The sequence below is a fragment of the Melospiza melodia genome, chromosome 15 (assembly GCF_035770615.1).
Source record: "Melospiza melodia melodia isolate bMelMel2 chromosome 15, bMelMel2.pri, whole genome shotgun sequence".
NCBI classification, from domain to species: domain Eukaryota; kingdom Metazoa; phylum Chordata; class Aves; order Passeriformes; family Passerellidae; genus Melospiza; species Melospiza melodia.
Genome location: NC_086208.1, coordinates 11,252,633 through 11,272,445, shown reverse-complemented (window position 1 = coordinate 11,272,445; position 19,813 = coordinate 11,252,633). Strand labels below are relative to the sequence as shown.

The 19,813-nt window shown below is 43.9% G+C and overlaps 1 protein-coding gene across 1 annotated transcript in view; it reads left to right on the top strand.

Moving 5' to 3' along the window:
* Positions 1-19,670, top strand: part of HDGFL3 (HDGF like 3) — a 37,183-nt gene extending 17,513 nt beyond the window's left edge. The window contains exons 2-6 of the mRNA XM_063169802.1: positions 4,130-4,206; positions 7,452-7,590; positions 8,840-8,998; positions 10,553-10,699; positions 17,391-19,670. Coding sequence (XP_063025872.1) covers positions 4,130-4,206; positions 7,452-7,590; positions 8,840-8,998; positions 10,553-10,699; positions 17,391-17,396 — 528 coding nt within the window. The 3' untranslated portion in view covers positions 17,397-19,670. The remainder of the gene's footprint in view (positions 1-4,129; positions 4,207-7,451; positions 7,591-8,839; positions 8,999-10,552; positions 10,700-17,390) is intronic.
* The last annotated feature ends 143 nt before the right edge of the window (positions 19,671-19,813 follow it).

Here is a 19,813-nt window from a genome sequence, read left to right as displayed (position 1 = left end):
CAGGGAGTGTGGAGCTCTGCAGAGCTCAGCACAGGGAGGGGGTGCAGCTCCTCTGCACCAGCGAGCTCCCCAGCCTGTCGGGAATATGGCACGGGCATATTCCGGTATCCCACGGGCAGGCACGGGGACTGTTTGTGCTGGTGCTGCTGTTGTCCTTGTCGCTGGGCTCTGCTCTGCAGCGCCAGCCCAGCCCAGCCTCGCTCCCCAGGGTCCCCAACCCTGGAAGGGAGCACTGCCAGGGCTCCAAAGCCACCCCGACAGCCCGCGGGGACACTCCCTGAGAAATCAGCGATTGCTCGGCACCACCGAGAGCAAAACACTCGGGCTGCACACCCATCCCAGCCAGTAAAGCACAGTGTAAGGATCTGACAGATTTCTTGCCTCCACGCTGGTAGTCACTAGCAACACGGCTTGATAAAGCCCCGCTCTGGTTGGAGAGGAGCGAGCTGAATTTTCTGTTCGGTGTTCTTGACCCCAGAAGCCTGGCGTTTGTTTACTGGAAAAAAACCTCGCAGTTACATCTTTAAAGCTCTGCTGCTCGGTTGGCAAACAAACGCTGGGCAGTGCGGCTCTGCTGAGGTTGTGCAAAAAGAAAGCAATTGTTATTCATTAAGCAGATGACAGCAACGGGAGCTGAGGGGATAAAACTCGAAATCTGAAACCACCTGCTTTAATTTTAGCCATAATTGAAGCGGCTGCCCATGGTGCTGCTGATGCACATGTCAGATTTGCACGCCATGCGCTGCTCGCACTGATTTCTGTGGCAGCGAGCTGCAGCCCGCTCTGCTTCAGGCAGGGATGGAGCCGTGTTTGATTGCAGGTTGTAGCGGGTACTTGAGAATCTGCTTGTTTCCTTCCAGGAGCAAAACACAGTCGCAGTCTGGCTCTCTGATAGACAGATGCTTTAGTCATTAGTGAGGTTTCTGTGACTACAACACTGTGTTCTAGTATGGGTGCTCTTTCCTCTTTTGTTCCTGGTTCAAGGCAGCGATGCTTTTTTTGCTCTTGTGCTCATGCGCTCACTCTCTTCCTCTCCCTCCCTCCCCGTCTCTGTCTTTGATCTTGCTGATATGGGGGAAAATATCGGATCCAAATCTGCAGCATATTTAACCAAAACATCCTGTAGAATGGGAATAAATTGTGACTGAGTGCAGCAGCAGGAGATTGCAGTATGGTTGCTTGTACTGTTTGCTTTGTGCCTCACCAAAACAACAGCAATTGTCATGGAGTGCAGGGGTTGTTCTGCAGCTGAATAAGCACGAAGGGACTCCACATTCACAGAGGGCTAAGGTGGCTTTACTGGAAATAGGGAGACTGGGCAAAGATCTCCTCTCGCAGTCTCTAATGCAGGGATTTGTGTGAAAGAGGTAAAACGGGAAGAGATCTTTCCTAATGGCAGGGAGGGTCTCATCCTTCACTAAATTCCCTGGAGTTTCTGCCATAGAGTTCAGTGGCCCTAAGATAACACTGTCACTTTATATCCAACCTTGTTACAGCACTAGCAACATAAGCCCCAGAGCTGGGGAGCTCACAGCAATATCAGTGGAGGCAGGAAAAGTCTTGACCTCAGCTGCAGAGTGAAATGTTAGAGTGGGAGCATTAACAGTCTCTCCTTGAGCTGTTTGGTGCAGATTTATGCTGCATGTGTTTGTATGTGTATGCCAGCTCCCAAAAGCTATGAAAAGCTTTTTTATGGTTTCCTGTGATGATACATAGTCAGAAGGGATACTTGGATGAATAAAGAAATATGCCACGAAATGGGGAGCAGGTGAGCTGTGTGACAGAGGGGGCTGAGGCAGTGACTGGGCTGTGCTGCTCTGTATTGCAGCCCAGAGCTGGCGCCGTGTTTCAAGTGGCCAAATGAGATTTGCACTCCAGTCCCAGCAGACACTGTTTGTCTCAGTGAAAACAGTCCACATTTTCCTGGGCTCTGGCATCTGGACATCTTCCTTGTGGCAATAAAGAGGAGGATGGCTGTGGCATCCAGACAGTCAAGGTGTGTTACCTCTCCCTGCTCTTGGTGAGCTGCCAGCAAAGCCTTTTTTGCTCTGACATGTGGATGCTTCCATCTTGAAGGAGGCATAAAATGTTTTGCAGACATGCAGCATCTCCCTGACTTGCTCTCAGTTTGGAAAGGGAGTTGCAGTGGTTTTGACCTGCAGTCTTTTTATCATTCTTGTAAGTCTAATACCTATATTTAATTAATGAATTGTGAGCAAATAGCAACCTTTCCTAAAAAACAAATAGTTAATGTCAGAAAATTATGAGCTCTAAAGCAATATCTTCGACAGCGTTTCCTCTCTGGAGTCCTGATGATAAGAGGACACCAAAAATCCTGTCATGTTGTTTCAGTTCCTCCTTTCACACAGCTGAGCTAAAAGGGAATGCACGTGTTCATCCTCCACCAGCGTGTATTTTCCTTCTATGTGCAATAAACTAATAGATTCCCCTTTTATTTATCAAATCATTATCTTTGTTAAGTACAAGAAAGAAGCAATTGCTGTGCCCACAAGACATGTGACCCCTGGGACAATCCCGGATTGTCTCCTGCAGACTGTGCTGGTGGGTGGGTGCATGGTGACACATGACCCCAGTGTGCCAGAGTCCCACCTTGCACACCCCTCAGGGAATGCTCTGGAAGTGCCCTCAGATCTCCAGATTTTGGTGCAGCTTCAGACAATATTCCAGTTAGACTGAAAAGATAGGCATCCATTTCTTCTGCAGAGAGGAGTCTTGTGATGTTACAGTTCCACATGTGGCTCTCGTTTCTCCATCACCAAGGGGTGTCCTTGCAGAAAGACCAAAAGGGTTTGAATTCTTACCAAAGCTCAAGCTCCTTTGAAAGCTATGGAGCCAAGCAGATGCTTTACTGTGAAAGAGGACATCCTTTGAAAACAATCTGGTGCTTATTAATCAATAAGAATTCAGTGTTAGGGGTCCTTCAGCAAGAAGAGAGAAGGAAAGCACATGTGGGTCTGGCCTCCTGAGTGGAAACATGCAGGTTGCACCCCTGTGCTCTGCTGAGGAGCAGATTTTGTATAGCACTGTTATGTCAGCACTTTGCTCTCGGTTGCAGTGATGTTTGGCAGGATGCTGATGTTGAGGCTGAGTTGCCTTAGAGCAGGCACCAGGCCACTCACCTGCTCACTGGTGCTGCCCTGTAGGTATCTAGGCTCATTAGGCTCTCTCTTAGCCAGAGAGTTCTCTGGACACTTAATTTCACACACCCACATATGCTCAGAAGTGCCGTTTCTGGGAAGGCAGGCTCTTGGATGTTATTTAAAGCGTTGCTGTGTTTCTGGTTTGTGTGGGCAGGCACCTGGACTCTTATTTCTGTTAAAGGGGACTACAAAATTAGACATAGACAAGATTAATTCCTGGGCCTCACCTCCTGCCTCACAGCCGGTGCTCTCACCCAAACATTGGGAGAAGAGGTCTGGGCACTGCTCAGCCTGAGGGGTTTGTTCCAGTACCAGCTCTGTCTCAGGAGAGCACCCTCAGCATCCCTCCTTTCACTGCTCTGCAGCTCTATCCTGAGAAATACGAGGCCAGGATTAAAATGTGAAAGGAGAGGGTAGAGAGGGGAGTGGTAGCCAAATCCAGTTATCAGGGTGTTGCAGGGGAAGGAGAGTCCCTGGCCCCCCTCCCTGGTGTGCATTGCACATTTTACACTGTGTACCACCATCACCCCAGGAAGCACCACTGGGAGATTGTCCTGTTTTCCAACTGAGTCCCATCTGTTCCCCATTTGTTGCAGGAGTTACTGAGGTGGCTGTGTGAGACAGGCAGGATTACCCTCTGGGTTTCCATGCCTTTGATGAGGCAGGATCTGAAGTTAACACTTAAATTAAGCAGAGTTGATTTTATTGCCTTTGTGTATTATAATGCCCATGAAATCATTAAAACTCTGTGTGTGCTCCTGGGTCTTCCGCTGTCTCCCTGCAGTATTTCAGTCATGCTGACTTTGCCTGAAACTCCAGCAGCTGCTTTCCCTTCCCCACCCCACACACAGTGGGACCTCCCAGGGCTGCAGGACACCTCTGCTAGCACCTCCATGGCTTGGTAGGATGCTTGGATGAGGGACACCACTTTTGGGAATAATCTTTTTCCACTGCTTTCTGTCTTACAGATTGATGAACTTCCTGAAGGAGCCGTCAAGCCTCCAGCAAATAAATACCCCATCTTCTTTTTTGGGACTCATGAAACGTAAGTGAATGACCCATTCCTTTGGAAATGCCTTTTTGCAGCACAGCCAACATCATTTCCTCTGATTTCATTGGAACAAATCCTGACTGAAGCCATTGGGAGCCTAGAGAAAGGTCCTGCCAGCCCAACTCATTGGTATTAACAAATGGGAGTGCAAGCTGAGAGTGGTTGGGAATGCTGCTGCCTTCATGGTCTAAACACAAAATCCTGGGTATCCTGTAAAGAAATGTGTGGGCATGAATTCATTAGAGGGTCTGAAAAAGCCCTGAACTCAGAGGCAGGGGCAAACATTTCTTGCTTGGATGTCCATGATAGCAGAGATCAGGCTCCTGTGTTTGGACACGTTTGAGCTCATGTCCCGTGTGAGAGCTCACTTGGTGGTTTGTGATGTGAAAGGAAGCAGACCCAGAGTCTCAGCAGAGCTTCAGAACATGTGCATTCCTGGGAGATCTGTGCTGGGATATTGTAGGATGGAGCTCTCAGAAGGGATAGAAGAACTGAGCTGGCTGATCTCATAGGGAAAGAAAGGAATCAGAGCATAAGAGGTGAGTTAGGTCTCATCATAATTGCTACAAGGTGCAAAGTTTCAATATTATAATGTACATGTCTCTAGTTTAAACTATGTCTGAGATAGCTAAAAAACAAGTCACATTCCATTTTGCAAAATATTTTAATTTTAAAACTTTTCCTTCCCTATTTGCAGGTAACATGTTCTCTAGAATTCCTTTAAAGCTGGAAAAATGAAATTCTGATGATATTTTAAATTCATTGTTAGAGGCTTGAAGCTTTATTAAAAATTTATTGTTTATTTTTGAATTTTAATGTTATTCCAGAATATTACAAGCTCCATAGCTCACACATCACATTTTATTTTTTAAAAAAATATTTAAAGGCAGTTTCTGCTTTATAAAGTTCATAATAGCTTAATTTTTAACTAAATTGTTATTTAGTTAAAATAGTTCTTCTGTTTTTTCTAGCTCCATTGCTAGAATGAAACAACCTGATGTTTTGATATATTGTGGTCTATTAGTATTGTCACAAAATAATCTGAGAAGAATAAAGTTTAAATAAACTGGCAATGCTTTCAAATCAGAAAACAAAATGTAATTATTTTTTGAATGGAAACATCATTTCTGAGAAACATTTAAGAAAAAAACTGACCACTTTTATTCCAAAATGAGTGAATCCCAAACTGATAATCTTTTTTTATTTGGACTTTGTGAGCTCATGATCTCACTGTAGCATCTGAAAGAGAAAAACAGTTTGTAGTTCCTACTTTATAAATGTAAAAGCCTGACTGTTAAAAATGAACTGTAGATTGCAGCTCCTTAGTTTTATAGCAGAGCAGTAGAAACTTATGCTCTCCCAGTGGCAATGAATGCATTTCAAGCAAAGATGTAGACAGCTTTTCAGTGTTTACATAAAAGACTGTGGAAACATTTCCATACATTACTCTTGAGCTATGTTAAGGTAGCTCATACTAAGTTTCATACAGTTTTCCTTTGTTATTAGTCTTAGAACTGTTTGTTTATATTTTTGACAACAAAGAGACATCTCCTGGTATTAGTAAAAGTGTAGATAACATAATTTATTTAGTGTAGCATTTAATATTAACATGGCACCTGTTCGTTTGGAAATCACTGTTTGGCTTTCAGGTAGAAATGCATTCTTGGCTTTGTAATTATATAATTAAGATATTTCTCAATATCCAGCTGAGTGTGAATCCCATGCTGTCTCAGGTGGAGTTAGAAGGAAGCTCTTTCCTCAGGGATTTGCCATCTGATGACTTTTTAGCAACCATTTGGCTCTGCACTGGCAAACTGCTTGGCCAGTGGGATGATTTAAGTGAATGGAGCTTTGCACATTCATAAATGCTGGGCATAAATCAGGCATTAATCTGAAATAATGATTGCAGAAAGGAAGAAATATTATCCTGTGATTAAGATATTAGACTGAGACTGAAGCGAGCTGGTTTTTCCTCTGCACTCTGCTGTCAGTTTGAGTTTGACCTTGGACAAATCTTTGTGCCTCAGAATCCCATCTGCAAAAAAGGGCAAACTCCCAATGTCATGGTGAGGTTACAACAATAAATGTATTTAATCCACATTCCCACAGTGATGGAGACCAGAGAGTTAACATGAATTGCACAGATCATCAGCAAAGTAGGACAGTGATTATGGTGAAGGACACTGGGACTTGCTCAGCTCTGGTCATTGATGACACAGAATCTTTACATGTGGGAATGAAGGGGTCTTTTTACCTTCATTGTTTTAATTTGACTTGTGATTACAATCTCAATGTCACCATGCAGAATTCAGTAGATATAGATACCCAACAAAAAGAGAGTTATGCTTCCTTCAGTTTAAGAGTTTAGAAGAAGTTAGTTTTGCTGTAATGTGTGTAGGAAAAGCAGAACAAATCATCACTCTTCTTTTTTTATGTAATTATTTTTCCCTGCATTGTGATGCTTGTGCCTGAAATTAGTTGGCCCAATGTGCAGCTGACTTAGGCAGCAGCAAAGCACAAAATCCCTCCTTTGCTGTGCTGTCTAAAAAACTATTTGGCCACAAGCACCCTGTGTGTCTCATTGTTTCCTTGTATTACTCATCTGCCTATATTCATCCATTGTTTTTTGTTCTTATATGAAATTATAAGATTTTTGGGAAAGAGCATTCTTATTGTGTTTGTGCAGAATTTAGTATGTGGGGGGCTAATTCCAAGAAAGCAGCTCCCAGGCTTACTGGCAGTATAGATGGTAATAAATGTCACTGCTTTTTCTGCCCCATAGTACAAGGGACAGATTTTGGCTCATGGGTCCTAGGCACTCCTTACATGCTTTTTTTTTCATGTGGCATTTTTGAGGCCTTTCTGGATTTATAACTCTAGGATTGGTCCCTTGCTATCGCAAGCAATGACATCATAAACTGTTTTATAAACTTTCATAAACTGTTCAAGTGCCAGTTCCCAGCAGTAGTTAATAAAATAGAGATGTTTCAGTTGTTTCTAGAGATACCCAGCATGATTTTACTACATCAAACATCAGGATGGTGAGCCAATCCATTAAATCAGACTCACAGCAGTAACTCAAAGCCAGCGTGACCAAAAAAATAAATAAATAAAACTAGAAAAGAAATGCTTCAATGAGCCGAAGAATAGGGAAACCATTTGCAGTGTTAATGTTATGATTTTTTTGAAGAGGAGAGTGTGATAAGTCCTTTTTTGACTGTTCCCTCTGTTCAATGCAGTGCGTTCCTGGGGCCCAAAGACCTTTTCCCATATAAAGAATACAAAGATAAGTTTGGGAAATCGAACAAGCGAAAAGGATTTAATGAAGGCCTGTGGGAAATAGAAAACAACCCTGGAGTAAAGTTTACTGGATATCAGGTAAATGACTTTCACACCTATTGCTCCTGTCTTTCTTGTTTTCTTCTTTTACTGCTTGTCAAAGTGAGCACTTTAAGAGTGACGTGTAAGCTTCTGGTTTTGATGGAGCAAGAAAGTTTCACAGCTCTGGTAGTTGTGTAATGTAAAGACAACTGTGGTCTCACACTCTGTGACAAATGGAACTTTAATCATACTGCAGAGCCTTTTGCTTTCTGTGACATTCTGGAGTGGTGAAGTGGAAAATTCTGCAACACATTTAGTTAAATTAAAAATGGATGGTTTTATTTACTCCTGTACAAACATGAATAATTTCTGACTTCTTCTTTCTATTGTTTATTTTTATATCAGGCTCCATGTATTTTACACAGACCTTAAGGTCACTGCACTTTTGATTTCCACACTTGGCAGTGCCAAAGCTAAGAGGAGTGAGGTGGTGGAGGGTTAAGCTGCTGTAGGAGACAGCTGCTGCTGTACAACAGCTCTCCCTGTTGGGTGTCCAGAGCAGAAAGTCAGTGAAGCTGGAGGGGGAGAGGAATAGTTGGTGGGCTGTATAAAACAAAGAACTTTTCTCATTAAAAAAATGTGGTCCTTTGAAGGCAGGAATCACCTCCAAAAGCAGGCAAACACCTATTACATTATTATCACAAAACACTACAAGCCAGAGATACAGACCACCTGCAGAAAAGCTGCTGCCTCTCTCAGTTCCTGTTTCATATTTTCAGCCCTACACATGTTTTGCATACACTTGGGGATTTAAAAAAAGTCCAGTGAATAGTCTGTGGGAGATGGGCTGTCAAAGAGTGCTCAGCCTGCTGGTCAGGGCTTGCTTTTCCAAAACACAGATCTTGCCCTTTGAGGGGAGTGTAACAGCCATCTTCTCTCACAAAAAAGTCTCTGCTATTGCAGCCAAAGTCTGAAAGTTTCAGTAGTTTTTCCCAGAGTAGAGCACGCCAGGTCTCTGCACTGAGCAGCCCTTAGTTCTCCTCCAGCAAACATGTTTTTGTTATTGGATCTTCTGATCCCAGAATCTGCATCTGATAACTGAGTTCAAGTGGTGACTGAGAAAATTGCCTTTGCAGCCCTTTTTCCTGATAATTGCAAAAATAACCTGAGCTCTTCCTAACTGTAGCAATTAAAGTGTAAGCTGTCCATTTCCATCTTTCTATCTTCAATGCAGAACAAAAATCAAGTAATAGATATTAGTGATATGTTTATTGTTGATGTTATTATTGTTGTTGTTATTTTAAAGGCAATTCAGCAACAGAGCTCATCAGAAACTGAAGGAGAAGGAGGAAATACAGCAGATGCCAGCAGTGAGGAGGAAGGTGACCGGGTAGAAGAGGATGGAAAAGGAAAAAGAAAGAACGAAAAAGCCGGCTCAAAACGGAAAAAATCCTACACTTCAAAGGTTATCTTCTGACTTTTCCTGTTGTTATCCATGGGCATTTATAATTGGAATACTGTTCACCTCATGGAAATTTGTGCTTCCTCCTTTAACATTTTGATTCTGATACCAGGACAGTGCTGTTCAAACAGGCAAAGGGGAGTGGGCTTGATTTGTAGCCTTGGTGAGACACCACTTGAAATACTCTGCCCTGTTCCAGTGCCCACACACTGAGAAGAAGGTGAAACTATGGGAAGGAGATCAGAAGGGCTGGGAAGAAAATCCATGCAAAGATGGGTTGATAGGTTTGATTATCTCAGATCAGTCTCTCCCCAAGAAGAAGAAAAAATCCTTATGAGTGGGCCTCCTGAGAGTCATGAGCTCAGGTTTGGTTCCTGTCCAGGAGAACTGAAGCTTCCTCCTCCATCTCCCAGAAGGATCTGGTAGGGCCAGATGTGCTCAATTGCTCCTCTTGGAGCTGAGTGTGAAATACTTCAGTCCAGGATACAGAATGGGAAGGTGGAAGAACTCATTCATTAAGCAGGGAGTAGGATATTCAGTTTGTGGATATAAGACCTGAACTGTACCAGCCCTGTTAATATACCAGCCCTGTTAATATCTCATGTAACAGTGTAGATCAGGCAGCTAAGAGTGATGTGTCTGTCTCCCAGTGGCTGGTGGGGAAAATCCCCTGAGAAGTGACACCTTTGGGTTCAGATAAACTTCTCACTTGTCACCTGGGGTGAAGGGCAGCAACATTAAAGTCACTTCCTCTGGTTCTGTGTGTGCCTCCAGGGCTGCACTTCACCTGAAAAATTGTGTAAAGTGTGGCAGAGTCAATTTATTCACATTCATGTTATTCTTCTCTGAAAGTGAAAACTAATGGAAATGAGAAGAAGCAATCAAACAATCTGATCCAGGCACAGTTTGGGGGAGAGTGTGAATTTTGTGGTTGATCCACCAAACAAAATGTATTTTCACCCATTTTGTGTGTTCTACGTCAGAAATTGAGGTCTGGTCTGCCATCTTCTTTCCAGAAGATTCTGGACAAACAGAGGATTATGAAAATGGTGGCTTAATGCCACAATTTATCCTTTTGTACTGTAGAATTGCATAACATAAAGGGATGTAAAGGAGAAGATATATTGGTTCCACATGGCTCTAATGTTAATATATTAAAGCTGACAGCACTAAAAAAAAGTATGGAAAGCAGCTCTGCTAATGTTATTCTCATTTTACATCTCTGTATTTAATCAAAACTTTTGCCAAGCTGGCACCATCTGTTTCATTAACTAACAAAACCTACAGGTGACCCAGCACTAATACCCAGCTCCTATTACTGTGTCTGTCTTTCAGTCAATTGAGCTGCCAACCTGTGCTGAACACAGAATTTCAGAGAAATTTCCTTCACTGGTGGCAGTAACTGCAGCTACTTCACCTGAAAAATGCTTTTCACCCCATGTATTCACCTTGACCAGGGAAATGCATGATCAGACAGCATTCCACATACATTTCAGAAGTGTCTTTCTATGGCTGAAGCTCAGGTTTTAATTTTCACTTTGTTGTTGATCATTTTAGAAATCCTCCAAGCAGTCACGGAAATCTCCTGGAGATGAAGATGATAAGGACTGCAAAGAGGAAGAAAATAAGAGCAGCTCTGATGCTGGGGACGCAGGCAATGACACAAGAAACACTTCTTCAGATTTGCAGAAAACCAGTGAAGGGGTAATCTTCTGTTCCTGTCATTCACTTCCCATGCAGTTTGCTCCTGGGGGGCTTTGGAGCCAGGGTGACCTGTGTGTCCCATGTGCCACCTTCTTGGGTTGCATTTCAGTGCTCAGGATGTGTCTAGAACAGAAACATGGACTTGGTGCCAAAATTTGTACATTTTTGCTCTAGAGAAATGACTGGAAAAGGGCATTATTTTTGTTCTGCCACTTGCATAGATGTCAGCTGAGAGGAGCCACTGTAAACCATGAGCTGGAATGATGCAAAATTGATGTGAGAGCAGAATCAGACTGTTTGCATAATGCATGCTGGCTCACTAACAGAGGGAGCCTGCTTGCCCTGTCACACTTGTTTAATTTGTGGGGTCCCAGTGCCCTCCTCAGGGTTCTTGAGGGTTCATGTGCTCATGACAGACTCTGCATTCTGCAGGTTGCAGGGCAGGTGCTGCCCTGGGCTAGGAGCTTCCAAGGATGGGAAATGCACTCTGCTCCAGAGCAGCTTCATACAATCCCCTTGTGTGTTCTGTCAGTTGTGTGTTCATACCAATATTACTTTGTTGTGACCACAACAACAAGAGGGGCAGGCTGAGCAGGGGGATTACATGGCAGCTGGTTACTCAGCCACCTTTAGCAGCCCCTGCTATTTCTGAGCCTTTGGAGCAGCACAAGCCTGTCTGCTCCAGCACTTGGAGCTCCAAGTCCCTGAGCAGTGCCCGTGCCAAGGCTGTGCCACGTGGGCAGCAGCCGGGCTGGGCTGTCACAGGAGCTGAGTGACACAAATGCCCAGGTGTGAGAGGAGGCCAGCCAGCACAGCTCTCAGCTGACACTGCTGAGGTGCCTCAGCACCCAGCTGCGTGCTCAGCCAAACCCTTTCTCACAAAGCACAACCTCTGGGCAGCTGCTGCTGGCTCCCACTCAGAGACTCCTCCCAGGGCTCCCTTTCCCTGTGTCCCTCTGCAGTGCTGTGTAGTTGTTGTAGTTGTTTTGTGACTCTGCTGTAAAGACTTTGATAGGTGGCTCATGGGGTCACAAGGAAAATTCACACTCCCATTCACTCTGAGCAAGCTGCTGGCTTCAGCCAGGGACTGATGCAAGGAGACCCTGCCCAGCTGTGCCCTCCAGCCTCTCACCCACAGAGTGTCAGAGGCTGATAAGGGTGGCTCACGTTCTGCCTCGTGAATCCTGTGACACTTCCATGTCTTCAGATAGGTATTTGAGTGAGAAAACTGTTTGTAAGATGCATCTGAGGTAACAGGAGGTTCAGCAGGCCCTGCTGTGTTTCCCATGTTTGTGGCAGTGACAGGGGATTTGTCTGTGGACTTCAGGCACATTTTCCATGTAAGGACAAAAGGCTTACTTAGGTCAGTCACAGACTAAGTGGCTAAAACATCACACAGAATGTTGGCTTTGTGGCTGTTGCATTCATATGGCTCTTTCTTCCTGGTGTGACATGCTTGTGACATGCTCGGGAGGTGAAGTCCAGCATACTACAACATGGTTGTGCTTCTCAGCATTTTCAGGATTACAGATATTTTAGCCTCTGTGCTGAAATACTGTCAATAGTGTTATCCTTCCTGCCAGCACCAACTTGAAGCAATATCTGGAGTCAATATTGTCATACCCATGTGGGGAGGTGGCTCTGCTCTGACTCCTGCAGCTCCACCATGCAGAACTCATGCTTGAGCAACCAGTCTGTTGTTAGGTCTTGGATGCTTTTAATGTTATGGAAAAGGTGGAGTTTTAGTAATACATATTAAAGAGACAATGGGGATGTGCTTTTAAGGGCAGCTTGAGATAAAAGCACTGATAAGTTTGGAGAAGTTCACATCCTGATCCATGTATTTCACCTTGGCCATTTCTGCTGCAAAATCGCCATTTCTCATGTGAATCTCTTCAGCGTTTCACTGGGGATTTGTCAGTAGTGCAATTCTGTTGGAGGACCAGGAGGGAACACTCCATCTCCTGCTGCTCCTCAGAGCCAGACCAAGTGTCCTTTTAGAAGGTCTACCTTTAGAAGACACAGGGCACTTGGGGGAAGAGTGGCAGGTTCTATTTGAGTTGGTGCTCAACAGCCAGCCCACAGTGTCAGGATGGGTGAGCTGGGGCACGGGGCCAGCTGTGCTGGACACTGCACCCACATCCTGCTGGACACCCAGGCTGAGGCTCTGCTGCAGGGCACTGAGCTCCTCCAGCCCACCCTCTTGGGCGTCTCTGCTGTAGAAAGGAAGGTTGAAAAAGAGCAGCATGCACCTGGAGAGTTGGGATGTGATCCTTCTGCTCACACACAGAATTCAGACAAATGTCTCGACCTGCTAAAGACACCACCATAGAGGAGATGATGGTCTCCTTAGAGTGACTGAGCTGGTGAGCAGAGCCTGGCCAGGCAGTGTGCAGAGGATGGGTCCCTCCCTGCAGTGTGCCTTTGTCCCCAGTCGGCCACTCCAGGGCGTTGGTGTGGCCATGAGATGGCGCCAGGAGCCTCCGGAACCGCTGCTCGCTCAAAATAAGGTGCAGAGAGATAAAAGATACCCTGAGTCAGATACCCAAAAACAAGGGTTCAGGGCTCTGGTGTCAAGGACAGGTGTGATTCATTGCTGTGGTTTGTCACTGTGCCCGGCTGCTCGAGAGCTGCCTGCTCATGGAGGCTGGGCCACCATGGGGGCACATGTGGCTTGGCCACCCTACCCTGGGTGCTTCCCATGTGCCGAGAGTGCCTTTGCCCCCCTGCTCTGCACCTCCCAGGCCTCTCACTCAGACTGTGCCTGACGGAGACAAGCTTTCCTCTTACTAAAACCACTAATAATGAGGTAGTAATTGCCTTTTATAATGCCTGGACTGCAGGCTGAAGACCCATCTCTCCTCCTCAGATCAGATGCAATCCTGCCTTTTAATCACACTCTTACCCTCAGCATTACAGGGATCTTCTTGAAGGGCTAACAGCCAAAGACATGATTGCAGGAGCACCTTCACCTATATTTTTTAATGAAAATTCTAACCTCCAGGTGGTAGAGGTAAGCTTCAAAATGCCAAGTGATGGCTTCCTGAAGACTCAAACCCAGAGCAAATAAAAGTACTTTCAGAGCTATTATATTTTTTTCAACCAATATCATACTGTTCAAGGGCTCAAATTGTGATTTTCTTTTTATCCCTTGGGTAGACAAAGGTGCTTTCTCTTTTTGATCTCCATCCCTTAGTTTCTGAGCTATTCTTGAGTACTACAGGCACTCTCAAGAAAGAGATGTTTCCTCGGTCCCAACCATAGCTGGTTATTGTGTTCCGTCACCACACGTTTTTCAAGCTCTTTCCTAACTGCTGTTCATTGTCTGATTCCTTCCCCAGAAAGATGCAGAGCCTCAACCTCAGGGGTTAATAATCCCATATTGATTAACTAATAGTGTATTAGCTAAGACAGCCCATCCCAGAGTTTGCTCAGATCCTGAGTCACAGAATCTTCCCAGAACTCTTCCCTGCTGTTAAATGCTAAATTGTTTTGGCTTTCTCAGAATACCATGTAAAGAAAATTTTCTGGTGGAAAGGTATTCATGGCTCTGTGTTGTTTACTTTCATGGTACTAAATTAGTTGATAAATGAGTGAATTCATGGCAGCAGATTTACATTCCTCATTTAAATCTCTGGTGACTTGTGTCTTTAGTCCTTCGCTGGCATAACTCTGAATCTTTGTAACCGAACACCTAAACTGCTTTTACTTTACTTCTGAATGGTCACATACTCATGTTAGAAAGCTGGCTGTGGTTCTGGCCTTATTAGAGAGTGTTTGAAGGTCAGGCCAGCACACAGGGTATGTGGCAAGTTTTCATTTTGCTATTCGCTGTTTTAGTGACAGTCTGGGCAGTGTGTTGGTAAAGGAGGCATTTGCTTGGTGTTCAGGTGCAGGAGGTGAATGATTTTACTCTCTTCAAAGAATAAATTGGCTAGAAATGTGATACATTTTCTTGCTTCTGGTACAGCCTGAATATTAAAATGGAGTAAAGGACTGTGATCCTTTTTCTCACACTGACAATTAGTTACCAACTGAGTCAGTGGATCTATTTGTGGAGGCAACTGCCAGCATGAATAAGGGGATCAAAATCTGGTCCAAAATTATTGCCATCTGACACCATTGCATTTGGGAGAACATATTTAAAACAGCCTGTGTCCAGGCTTTTTTGTTGTGGTATTCTTGTGGGGTAGCAACAATCCCAGTTACTCTGTGAGGTACAAGTGGCCAGAGAAGCACAGGTTCACTGTGTCCTTTTGATGTGGTTTTGAGATGTTTGGTTCCTCTGCTCTTCTTTACTTATCAGGAATAACACTGGTCAGGCTGCATAGCAGGTTTGGGGGCTTATCAGCATTGAAATAATAGAATTTAGGGCTTGGTACAATGTAAAAGCATTTTGTACAAAAAATGACAACAGAGTATGTTTTTCTGTCTGATTTTCTTTTCCTGCTATTTGAGGCATGCTAAAATTTACCCTTCAAAGCAAAAGATAATATTTTTTAGTATGTGTCTAAGTATTGCACAGTAAAAAATTCTATGTAAAAATCAAATAGTGGCATAATATATGGTGTAAGGAGTTGTGTTTGCTGCCTTCAGGATAACAGCACTGCTGGCTAAGGACATGGGATATAACTCAGAGGAAACATAAATGTCTGAATGCAAGTTGAGATTAAAGCAGCCAGTACAGATGAAATATTTGCAGCTCTGTGTACATTGAATCCTGTAACCACTTTGACCTCAAAGCAACGCAGAATAACAACTATTGTACAGAGCAAGTAAACAATGATCCTTCCGCCCATGCAGTTTCACAGTACAGGATGGCTGAATTAGTTGCCAGACACTGTTAAGGAAGTAATCTTCAGTGCCAGAAGAGCAGACAGCAGTTTGTGGGTTTAGTTTTGTTCCCTGCTCTGTTTTCTGTGTGCTGCCACTGATAACAGAAACTTTGCACTGGAATCAGTCAGATCCTTGCTCTCTCCTTTGTGTGCAGCACGGCACACAGTGTACCACAGCTTGCAGTGAGGCTGGGAGACTCGTTCAAACAAAGATGTTTGAGAGTTGTGTTTCTGGAGAGCCGTGAAACCATGGAGACCAGGGGAGGTGCCCGGGCTGCCGCATCCCCGAGCTGCAGGGAGGGCTGAGCCTGGCCAGAGCCTGCCCTGCCCTGCGCTCTCCCTGCTGGGGACAGGACCTGCTGCCCTGGGCACCTGGCACTGCTGCCAGGAGGGGAACATGCCTCTGGAAACTGCCAAAAGCCTCGAGCATGACTTGCATTGTCTGTCTCTTTGTTGTCCCTCCCGTGGCACAGCAGCTGTGTCTGTGACACAGTGTGGAGGGGAGGTGTTCATGTTCCCAGCACCCACGTAAGGATGATCATACCCAATCTTCTGGGCCTAGCCCAGAAGGGAATTTTGGTAATAATTGCCAAGGTTTCATGCTCCAAAAGGACATCTTTCTGTACTGGATCTGAGAGTTCCAGCACAGGAAGCAGCTGTGTTACCCCATCCTACCTGTCAGTGCTGGGCAGCCACTGCCAGTGGGAACCTCAGCAGAAAGCAGGGCTTGATTGACTGATTATGTGTAATTGTTTAATTGGGTGTCTGAAGGGAAAGGAACAGCAGTGAACCCCCCCAAAGCATCTCTAAGTATGATCTCCCTGACTCTGAAACAGGAGAGAGGCCTCTGGAGTGTGGTGTGCTGGATGGGCAGCACATGGTTTCCCCTTTTGGGGGAGTCAGGGCTCTGGTAGTTCCTGTAAGGCTGAGCACTTGATAATAACCCCTGATTGTGTGTCCTTAGCCAGGATGTAGCAGGACTTCCCACACAGACAGCAAAGGTTTCCATTTTTACTCTTGACAAAGCACTTGTCATAGGAGAGGACTGCACTGACCAAAGACAGGGAAGGTGTTGTTGTAGTGTTGTAGGAGAGATGCCTTGCCCAGAGGTGGGTGGTCATGGTGCACTGCATGCTGTCATGTTGCTGGCTATGTAACCTGTCCCAGGGCCACCAGGTGAATTTTGCCATCTCTGTTCAATTGGAGGAAACCAAGACTTGTGTCTCTTGCTGTGATCATGTGAGGACAGTCTGATCCTGATCCCACTAATGTCAGGGAAAGCAAGGGCTGACCTTGACTCACCCGTGGGAGTTCCTCTTCTGTCATCACCTTACAGTGAACTGGAGCCAAGCTGTTTCCTTTTCAGAAGCAGCACTTGGATCCCTTAGAGATGAAAATGTTAATCTTTGCTCGTGCTTGCTAAGCTTTCCTGTATCTGAACAAGAGGGTGTTCTTGTGGCTGGACATCCAGGAATGCAGCAGTGCCTGAGCTCCTGCATGAAGCCCATCGGTGATTTTGTGCAGTGGAAAAAAACAAAATTTGGTTGTGCCTCAAGTGTGCTACAAGGTTTGTAATGGAGTGACTGGGGGAAAACCCACCCACATATATCACAGGAGCTGCTTATTGAATACAGCCCTAAATGTTTACTTTTAAGCTGTGCTCATTAATATTTTGTAGTGATATGTTTAGTTGATGTAACAAAGCAGTTTTCTCTAGAAAAAATCCGTTTGAATGGACCAGGTGGTCACTTGTACCTGTGACTAAGAAGTGTGGAAATATAACATCAATTGTATCAAGTTTGATGCAGCATGTTATTTCTTACATTAAATGTGACTTCTTTCTCTTTCTCTTTCAGACTTAACCAACATAATGACTGCTGAATATTAAGGGAAAACACAAGAAGGTTACATGTTTGGTTGTCTAATATTCTTGGATTTGATATGAGTCACCACATCTGTTCATTAGTACCATCAACAGCATCCCAGTTTGTATGCACATTATTCACATTCCTATCTGTTGTGTTTGCAGAAATGACATTTTTACCCTTTTTTCTAAGGGTTACTTTTTGATTTTCATATTATTTGGTTGCATGAAGTTGCCCTTTTCCAGTGGCTGAGGTTTATGAAGATATTGCATACTTGAACATGTTTTAGATTCCTTTTCGAGACAGAAAAGGCATAACTCCAAATTATATCATTCTAAATCAACATTTTTAAACACAACTAAATCTTAGAAATGAGTCCCCTCCATACAATGCTACAATAATCTTCCACGTAGAGACATAATTTTAAATTTTCCTAGATCCATTCTCTCTTGGGTTTTGATCAGTTTACAACATGAAAGAAAAATTCTTCTTCAGTTGAAATCACCACCAAGTTCAATAATGTAATAAAATACCTTTCCTTATTAGAAGTACCTAGCTAGTTATACTCTTAATACTTCTCCAAACCATGATGTAATGTACACTATCTGACTTAGTTCCTATATGTGGAGTTAGTGAAAGTCTTTTTGTGTTTCTTTAGATTAATACAAGGATTTTTCCAATGCCAACACAATTTGAAATCATTCATTTGGATGCTTTCCATTTTTAAGCTTACTGTGATATACAGCCCTATGGGAAACCAAAACAAAACATCAATTTTAAATAATGAAAGGCTTAAAAAAGGATGCTGTCATTCTGGCTTTTTTTTTTTCCTTTTGGAAATAGAACTAGACTAGTAAGTAAGCATTCCAAATCCATTACTCTGTGTACATTATTGTTGCTATTGTGATAATAGAGATTTTTATTTATTTTTATGCCAGCTTTTATTGTGAAAACATATTTAGTCTGGTTTTATCAATCCTTGTTATGCTTGTCCTTGGAACATCTTTTGCGTATTCAAGGTTTGTAGTTGATGAGTTTACTGTAAAAAACGAAAAAAAAAAAAAAACACAAGGAAAAAAAACCAAAAAAACACCAAAACAAAACAAAAAGGAAACAAAAAAATGTATTGTTTTTACAGAATAAATTTATTGGAATGTGTATTGGGAGTAAGGTTTGAGGTTGTAAGCAACTAAGTTAGCGTCATATTTGGCTTCATACGTGTAATAATGTGAGGTATTAATGTAAGTCAAGTATTAAAGCAAAACATTCTGTTAACATGAGTTGACCATAATAGATACAAGTGCAGGTGAGATCTTTATTTTTTCTGTACTTTGCCTTTTCTGGATAACAGGAGGTCATTAAATTCACCTTGAATGTATTCAAAGTTTCTTTCCAGACATCAGAAGTAACATCAGAGGCTCAAACAGCTGTCTGTGAGCCAGCACGTCCTGTGAGAGCCCAGCTGGGTTTGTTTCCCTGGGAAGAGGCACTGGGATGGGGCTGTCCCAAAGCCTGAGGAGCTGCGCCAGGGATGCTGGGTGCCAGCAAGCACTGCCTGAGGTGTGCTGTGGTTGTTTTGGACCTGCCCCTTTGGCTGGAGGTGTAAAACCTGGGGCTCTCCTCTGACACAGCAGTGTTCAGCAGGAGAGTGTTACAGCCTGCATTTCTCAGTGCTCTGAAGGTCCCTTCGTGAAGGGTGCAGCACACAGGCATGTCAGCTGCTTCCTTGTTACTGATTAGACTTCAAATTCTTTCAATCCGAACACCAAGAAGTCAACAAACCCAAATAAAGTGTTTCCAGTTAAAACGTATCAGCTAGTTTCATCTGTGAGAAAGGCACTAGGTGTACTGCTTTTAATATAAATACACATAGAAGGCATAGAAATAGCTGTAATTGCAAATAGAAACGTAAGCTGCCCAAACCAAGGTCGCTGTGTTGGCTGCTGCTTGTTTCTGAGCCAGCAGCATTAGCAAAAGTAGCTGCAGAGACACAGCCAAAACCCCTCCTCTCTGGAACACACGAGCTCAGAGGCTCAGAGCCCTCTGTGCCCAGCCCACAAGTGCTGCTGAGCACCTGCTCAGCTTCAAGCAGGTGAGCAGTCCTGGCAGAAGTGAATCCTGAAGAGAATTAACAAAACCATATGATTTGCTTATTATATATGGAGTCTTACCATAAGAGTTGATTGCTTCTTAAAAGATTTCTTGGGATTTTTAACAAGGTCGACCCACAAGACATACTTTTTGACAAATAAAACATGTGCATGTGACAGAGTTATGTATGTTAATTTTTCATGCTTCACAATGCTGACCTTCGTGTTGTGCAGTAGCTCTGAGCAGGGACTGCTAGCACTGCTATTCCTCAGCGTGCGGAGGCTAAACACTGACATCATTATTATTATTTAACTTCATGCAGT